This window comes from Procambarus clarkii, chromosome 10 (genome assembly GCF_040958095.1).
Source record: "Procambarus clarkii isolate CNS0578487 chromosome 10, FALCON_Pclarkii_2.0, whole genome shotgun sequence".
In the NCBI taxonomy this organism is placed as follows: Eukaryota; Metazoa; Arthropoda; class Malacostraca; order Decapoda; family Cambaridae; genus Procambarus; species Procambarus clarkii.
In genome coordinates this window covers 34,279,580-34,289,296 of record NC_091159.1, presented here as the reverse complement: position 1 = coordinate 34,289,296, position 9,717 = coordinate 34,279,580, and the positions used below count along the sequence as shown (strand labels likewise).

The following is a 9,717-nucleotide window of genomic DNA, read 5'->3' as shown; positions in this document are numbered from 1 at the left end:
TGTGTGTGTGTGTGTGTGTGTGTGTGTGTGTGTGTGTGTGTGTGCGCGTGTGTGTCAAATTGTGATCTGAGGAGATTGATTGAGACTGACAGGTGATCTGAGGAGATTGACAACAAGGATTCTACCCACGCGATGAAGACCCGTCACTCTGAGGCCAGCAAGAACAACCACCAGAGCGGTGCTGATGTGCGCTGTCTCAGCGGAGGAACCACCTCAACGTCTCGACCTATCTGTAGCCCAGGAGCTGAGGTCCAACCATCTAGGTGACGTTGTTTTGTTGATGTATATTCTATGAGGCGAGGCGGCTTGACCTTTGGTACCCCTCATCACCCCTCCTCCCCAACCCCTCCCTCTACCACAACCCCTCCCTCTACCACAACCCGGCCCTCTACCACAATCCCTCCCTCTACCACAACCCGGCCCTCTACCACAATCCCTCCCTCTACCACAACCCGGCCCTCTACCACAACTCCTCCCTCTACCACAACCCCGCCCTCTACCACAACCCCGCCCTCTACCACAACCCCACCCTCTACCACAACCCCGCCCTCTACCACAACCCCGCCCTCTACCACAACCCCACCCTCTACCACAACCCCTCCCTCTACCACAACCTCTCCCTCTACCACAACCCCGCCCTCTACCACAACCCTGCCCTCTACCACAACCCCGCCCTCTACCACAACCCCTCCCTCTACCACAACCCCTCCCTCTACCACAACCTCTCCCTCTACCACAACCCTGCCCTCTACCACAACCCCTCCCTCTACCACAACCCCTCCCTCTACCACAACCTCTCCCTCTACCACAACCCCGCCCTCTACCACAACCCCTCCCTCTACCACAACCTCTCCCTCTACCACAACCCCGCCCTCTACCACAACCCCTCCCTCTACCACAACCTCTCCCTCTACCACAACCCCGCCCTCTACCACAACCCCTCCCTCTACCACAACCTCTCCCTCTACCACAACCCCGCCCTCTACCACAACCCCTCCCTCTACCACAACCTCTCCCTCTACCACAACCCTGCCCTCTACCACAACCCCTCCCTCTACCACAACCCCGCCCTCTACCACAACCCCGCCCTCTACCACAACCCCTCCCTCTACCACAACCCCGCCCTCTACCACAACCCCTCCCTCTACCACAACCCCTCCCTCTACCACAACCCCTCCCTCTACCACAACCCCTCCCTCTACCACAACCCCGCCCTCTACCACAACCCCTCCCTCTACCACAACCCCTCCCTCTACCACAACCCCTCCCTCTACCACAACCCCTCCCTCTACCACAACCCCTCCCTCTACCACAACCCCTCCCTCTACCACAACCCCGCCCTCTACCACAACCCCGCCCTCTACCACAACCCCTCCCTCTACCACAACCCCTCCCTCTACCACAACCCCGCCCTCTACCACAACCCCGCCCTCTACCACAACCCCGCCCTCTACCACAACCCCTCCCTCTACCACAACCCCGCCCTCTACCACAACCCCGCCCTCTACCACAACCCCGCCCTCTACCACAACCCCGCCCTCTACCACAACCCCTCCCTCTACCACAACCCCGCCCTCTACCACAACCCCTCCCTCTACCACAACCCCGCCCTCTACCACAACCCCGCCCTCTACCACAACCCCGCCCTCTACCACAACCCCGCCCTCTACCACAACCCCTCCCTCTACCACAACCCCGCCCTCTACCACAACCCCGCCCTCTACCACAACCCCGCCCTCTACCACAACCCCGCCCTCTACCACAACCCCGCCCTCTACCACAACCCCGCCCTCTACCACAACCCCGCCCTCTACCACAACCCCTCCCTCTACCACAACCCCGCCCTCTACCACAACCCCTCCCTCTACCACAACCCCTCCCTCTACCACAACCCCTCCCTCTACCACATTCTCCGCAGGTTTTATTATTATTAATATTATTATGATTATTATTATTATTATTTCCTACCACAGACGTGGCCAGACATTTACAATGCTAACCAGCAAATGTACATTTCGTTCTGTCATCCATGGACAGGGTTCGAGCTGTGTTAAACATATAGTTCAGGGATTTATTGAACAATGAGCCACAGAAGGTGATTGTAGTGCTTTTAAAATGCTAATCTAACCTACATACATAAATACATACTCAAAATATGTAATAAATATGTAATAAATATGTAATAAATACATAAATACCGGGGTGAGGACACTCCAGAAATGCCCCGACTGGGCAGGGGACGACCTCATTATCTCCCGTTTTTTGTGGTAGCAACTCAAATACCTGTTTCAAATTACTATCTTCCAGTAAGAGCAAATGACTACTATTACCGATGGTTGATTTGGGTAGTGCAGCAACCTGTCCTCCTAATTGAACGTCGCATTTTGCCGTACTCTCTACCTATGGCCAAACCGTTCCATCCTGTCCTCTTAAAAATTACGTCGCTTTTGGCCGTTTGTCCGTATGGCCGATAATGGACGTAATTTCAAAATGAAGATAAATTTTGGATTTTTTTCCCCAAAACAGTAAGTTAAGGGTCCTCTGATAGGTTAGGTGGGCAGGAAATTCTTGTTAAGTTTCAAAACGTCATGAAAAATGTTATTTGAAAGTTTCCTCTCCTAACCTTTCTGAGTAAGCCAGAGGACTCAAACAGAAAACGGGAAAGTACATCACTTTTGTGAGCCGATTTCATTTAAAATTACGTCCATTTTTGGCCATAGCGCGCATACGAGTGAAAAGCGACGTTATTTTAAAAAAGGACGGGTTGCGTACGGCCCCGCGAAATTGACATACTGTCCCGTTTTCTGTTTTGGGTCCTCTGGTAGGTTAGGATTAGGGCACGTTAGTACGAGAGTTTCTTGACGTTGGGGCACCTTAGGAGGACGGGCTGAGTGGAGATGTTGTCATTCCCGTCTGTGTCCTTAAGACACATTCTCTTCAACTAAATATGCTCTTCTCTTTAACCTGCCCCCTGTCCCCCTGTCCCCCTGTCCCCCTGTCCCCTGCCTCTGCCCCCTACCCCCTGCCCCCTGTCCCCCTGTCCCCTGCCTCTGCCCCCTACCCCCTGTCCCCCTGTCCCCTGCCTCTGCCCCCTACCCCCTACCCCCTGTCCCCCTGCCCCCCTTTCCCCTGCCTCTACCCCCCCCCCTGCCCCATTCTCTCCGCCCTCACAGGGTAATCTTATCCGAACTGAATTGTGGCACCCGTTGGATATAATTAAGTTGATTATTTAATATATTAATATTCTGTAATTCTTAGATTACTTGGGAGTTCCTTGCCGTTGTCTTGCCACTGTAAACACCTCGATAGATTGTGTAGAGATTTGAGTGAGTTATATGTGCTTTTGTGAGGTGTGAGCAATTGTTAATTTTGTTTGTGAAATGATGCTGTTCAGTGATGGTTTATGCCACTATAGACTATCCCAGACAAAGTAGCTAAGTTATTATTAATCTTGGCATCTAAGGAGGAGTGGCAAGGTGGCCTTAATGTCTAACGACCTTGTTGAAGATGATATAAGCTTATTTTGATTGTTAAGAAGTGATATTGAATTCTTTAACGTATAACTGCTTTATATATAAATGTGTATATACCCACCCTTAGTCTTACTACCTTAACCCCCTTAAACCCCCCCCCCTCCCTCAACCCGTCATGCCATGCCCGGGCAGCTACTAGAAAACTGGTCCTGGTGTGGCACACAGTCACACAACACAGTCACACAACAGTCACACAACAGTCACACAACAGTCACACAACACAGTCACACAACACAGTCACACAACAGTCACACAACACAGTCACACAACACAGTCACACAACAGTCACACAACACAGTCACACAACAGTCACACAACAGTCACACAACAGTCACACAACAGTCACACAACAGTCACACAACACAGTCACACAACACAGTCACACAACAGTCACACAACAGTCACACAACAGTCACACAACAGTCACACAACACAGTCACACAACAGTCACACAACAGTCACACAACACAGTCACACAACACAGTCACACAACACAGTCACACAACAGTCACACAACACAGTCACACAACAGTCACACAACACAGTCACACAACAGTCACACAACACAGTCACACAACAGTCACACAACACAGTCACACAACACAGTCACACAACACAGTCACACAACAGTCACACAACAGTCACACAACAGTCACACAACACAGTCACACAACACAGTCACACAACACAGTCACACAACAGTCACACAACAGTCACACAACAGTCACACAACACAGTCACACAACAGTCACACAACACAGTCACACAACAGTCACACAACACAGTCACACAACAGTCACACAACAGTCACACAACAGTCACACAACACAGTCACACAACACAGTCACACAACACAGTCACACAACAGTCACACAACAGTCACACAACACAGTCACACAACACAGTCACACAACACAGTCACACAACACAGTCACACAACAGTCACACAACAGTCACACAACAGTCACACAACACAGTCACACAACAGTCACACAACACAGTCACACAACACAGTCACACAACACAGTCACACAACACAGTCACACAACAGTCACACAACACAGTCACACAACACAGTCACACAACACAGTCACACAACACAGTCACACAACAGTCACACAACAGTCACACAACAGTCACACAACAGTCACACAACAGTCACACAACACAGTCACACAACAGTCACACAACACAGTCACACAACAGTCACACAACAGTCACACAACACAGTCACACAACAGTCACACAACACAGTCACACAACAGTCACACAACACAGTCACACAACAGTCACACAACAGTCACACAACAGTCACACAACACAGTCACACAACACAGTCACACAACACAGTCACACAACACAGTCACACAACAGTCACACAACAGTCACACAACAGTCACACAACAGTCACACAACAGTCACACAACACAGTCACACAACAGTCACACAACACAGTCACACAACAGTCACACAACACAGTCACACAACAGTCACACAACAGTCACACAACAGTCACACAACAGTCACACAACAGTCACACAACAGTCACACAACACAGTCACACAACAGTCACACAACAGTCACACAACAGTCACACAACAGTCACACAACAGTCACACAACAGTCACACAACACAGTCACACAACAGTCACACAACAGTCACACAACAGTCACACAACAGTCACACAACACAGTCACACAACAGTCACACAACACAGTCACACAACAGTCACACAACACAGTCACACAACAGTCACACAACAGTCACACAACAGTCACACAACACAGTCACACAACACAGTCACACAACAGTCACACAACAGTCACACAACAGTCACACAACACAGTCACACAACAGTCACACAACACAGTCACACAACACAGTCACACAACAGTCACACAACACAGTCACACAACAGTCAACCAACACAGTCACACAACAGTCACACAACAGTCACACAACACAGTCACACAACAGTCACACAACACAGTCACACAACACAGTCACACAACAGTCACACAACACAGTCACACAACAGTCACACAACAGTCACACAACACAGTCACACAACAGTCACACAACACAGTCACACAACAGTCACACAACACAGTCACACAACAGTCACACAACAGTCACACAACAGTCACACAACACAGTCACACAACACAGTCACACAACACAGTCACACAACACAGTCACACAACAGTCACACAACAGTCACACAACAGTCACACAACACAGTCACACAACAGTCACACAACACAGTCACACAACACAGTCACACAACAGTCACACAACAGTCACACAACACAGTCACACAACACAGTCACACAACACAGTCACACAACACAGTCACACAACACAGTCACACAACACAGTCACACAACACAGTCACACAACACAGTCACACAACAGTCACACAACACAGTCACACAACAGTCACACAACACAGTCACACAACACAGTCACACAACACAGTCACACAACAGTCACACAACACAGTCACTCAACACAGTCACACAACACAGTCACTCAACACAGTCACACAACACAGTCACACAACACAGTCACTCAACACAGTCACACAACACAGTCACACAACACAGTCACACAACACAGTCACACAACACAGTCACACAACACAGTCACACAACACAGTCACGCAACACAGTCACACAACACAGTCACACAACACAGTCACACAACACAGTCACACAACACAGTCATATAAATAGGATTTCGTAATGGCACATTCCCATATGAAACCTCCCCCTGACTTGTCCCTAAGCCCCCGGCCTCTGAAGGTTTTTTTATTATTATTATTTTCTACCACAGACGTGGCCAGACATTTACAATGCTAACCAACATATATACATTTTCTTCTGTCCTCCATGGACAGGGTGAGAGATCTGTTAAACATATAGTTCAGGGATTTATTGAACACTCAACCACAGAAGGTGATTGTAGTGCTTTTAAAATGCTAATCTAACCTACAGACGGACAGGCTGTAGCCAGCTGACAAGTATTGAACCTGTCCCATCATTACCATCTCTTTCCCCTCCTCTTCTCTACCATCACTCTCTATTCTATTATGTATTTTTTTGTTTCCCGCGCTAGTCTATCTATCCTTGCGACTGTGTGTTTGTTAAGGGCGTGTGGCAACACTGAAGAGGTGGTTAGATTGTTTCAGTGTTGTGACGATTAATCAGCGATAAAGGCGCGTGGGAGGAGTCCTCAGTTTATTTTTTTGGGGAGTAAAGAGGAAGGAGAGGCATAGGTGAAGGGAAGTATAGAAGTGGGAAATACAGTGAGAGGTATGAAAGCAGGCGGACTGTCCGCCTTGCTGACACGATGTGTGGGTGTTGGCAGCTAAGCTAAGCTGGCTCCCTCTTGTCAGGGAGCTGTGTGTGTGTGAGAGGTTCTTCACATGTGTTTCATCATATATGGATGTCTATAGATGAATACTGTGTAGCATTCATATATACACACTCCGATGCTTCCACACATGTTGTTCTGTTTAAGGCTCTTTATTTTATTATTATTATGTATTGATTTATTTATACATACACACACACACACACACACACACACACACACACACACACACACACACACACACACACACCCTCGTAGGGCCTGTGGGGCCTCGTAGTCTGGTGGATAGCGCGTAGGACTCGTAATTCTGTGGCGCGGGTTCGATTCCCGCACGAGGTAGAAACAAATGGGCAAAGTTTCTTTCACCCTAAGTGCCCCTGTTACCTAGCAGTAAATAGGTACCTGGGAGTTAGTCAGCTGTCATGGGCTGCTTCCTGGTGTGTGTGTGTGTGTGCGGTGTTGGAAAAAAAAGAAAAAAAAAAAAGGAGTTAGTAAACAGTTGATTGACAGTTGAGAGGCGGGCCTAAAGAGCAAAGCTCAACCCCCGCAAAAACACAACTAGTAAACACACACACACACACACACACACACATGTTTCAAATGTAGATATGATAGGTAGGCTCTATCATATCGATTCGAGAAAGAGACCTGGGAGTGGATGTGACACCTAATCTATCTCCTGAGGCACATATTAATAGGATAACGACAGCAGCGTACTCTACACTGGCAAAAGTTAGAACTTCATTCAGAAACCTAAGTAAGGAGGCATTTAGGGCGCTTTACACTGCCTACGTAAGGCCAGTCTTAGAGTATGCCGCCTCATCATGGAGTCCCCATCTGAAGAAGCATATAATGAAACTGGAAAAGGTTCAGTGGTTTGCAACGAGACTCGTCCCAGAGCTACGAGGGATGGGGTATGAGGAGCGCCTGAGGGAACTGTGCCTTACGACACTAGAAAGAAGAAGGGGGAGGGGGGACATGATAGGAACGTATAAGATACTCAGAGGGATTGACAGAGTGGACATAGACGAAATGTTCACACGGAATAGTAACAGAACGAGAGGACATGGATGGAAGCTTGAAACTCAGATGAGTCACAGAGATGTTAGGAAGTTTTCTTTTAGCGTGAGAGTAGTGGGGAAATGGAATGCACTTCAGGAACAGGTTGTGGAAGCAAATACTATTCATAATTTTAAAACCAGGTATGATAGGGAAATGGGACAGGAGTCATTCCTGTAAACAACCGATGCTCGAAAGGCGGGATCCAAGAGTCAATGCTCGATCCTGCAGACACAACTAGGTGAGTACACACACACACACACACACACACACACACACACACACACACACACACACACACACACACACACACACACACACACACACACACACACACACACACACACACACACACACACACACACACATATATATATATATATATATATATATATATATATATATATATATATATATATATATATATATATATATATATATATATATATATATGTACTGTGGGGCGGGGTTTGCATCTAGTAAATCGAGGCTCTTGGGCCACCAGCTGTGGGAGCGGGGCGTCTCATCTTGGGCCACCAGCTGTGGGAGCGGGGCGTCTCATCTTGGAACAATCTTTCTAACATGGGTCCTCTAACATGTCTAACATTTCGATGGTGTTCCACACCCTGATGGCTTGGTGCTGCAGTCTGATGTTTAGTGGCGGTATGTTCAGGAGTTCATGGAGCTCCTTGATTGACTGATCATATGGTGGACGGTGTTTTGCTGTTCTCCTTAGCGCCTTATTTTGTACTGCTTGCAGTTTTGCATGTGTCTTTCAACCCCTACCTCAACCCCCGACCCTCCTTTTTTCCCCACCTCTACCCTTCGCCTCCACCATCCCCCACCACCATCATCTCACCACCCCCCACACCTCCACATATCTCTCTCTCTCCACAGCTCAATGCCTCAAAAACCTCTTAAATTTTGTGGAGGGATTACCAAAGAGGGTTACTGAAGATTGCTGAAGAAAGTGGTTGGCGTTGTAGACCGTATGTACACGTAAACTGCGAGAGAACTATCCAGCGAACTACCTACCTATCTCCGGCAGCCCCTCAACTACCTAAACTCCCGTCCCCACCTATCCCTCCCCTCCCCCCCTCTACTACTACCCCCCCACCTACTACTACCCCTCCCCCCACCTACTACTACCCCTCCCCCCCACCTACTACTACCCCTCCCCCCACCTACTACTACCCCTCCCCCCCACCTACTACTACCCCTCCCCCCCACCTACTACTACCCCTCCCCCCACCTACTACTACCCCTCCCCCCACCTACACTCTGAAACTTGATCTCGATGTTCTCCTCTGCCACACACCCTCGCGGTCTTCATCAGGAGTGTCGCTCACTCTCCCACATACCTGCCCTCCCCTCACTCACATGCTTGCTCCCACACACACCCACATGCTTGCTCCCACACACACCCACATGCTTGCTCCCACTCACATACTTGCCCCAAACACACCACATATCTGCCCCCCCCCCCCCCACATACCAGCCCCCACAAATACTTGCACAACACTCATGCACACCTGCTCCCACATACATATGGCACACGTACACCCCCCTCCCACATTCCTGTCCCACACACCCACATACTCCCAGGACAGGTCCTATCCCCCCCCTCCCTCCACGGATCCTCCCCCCACACCCCTCAGGGAGGCCAGCTCGAAAAATGGGGGAGAGGAGGGAGGGGGCAATAAAGTGTGTAGTGTGCGGATGGTGTGTGTGTGTGGGGGGGGGGGAGTG

The 9,717-nt window shown here is 49.2% G+C and overlaps 1 protein-coding gene across 1 annotated transcript; it reads left to right on the top strand.

Moving 5' to 3' along the window:
• The first annotated feature begins 291 nt into the window (after positions 1–291).
• On the top strand, positions 292–2,085 carry LOC138363287 (mucin-2-like). The gene has a single exon (XM_069322301.1). The coding sequence runs from the start codon at positions 292–294 to the stop codon at positions 2,083–2,085; it is 1,794 nt and encodes a 597-aa protein (XP_069178402.1).
• The last annotated feature ends 7,632 nt before the right edge of the window (positions 2,086–9,717 follow it).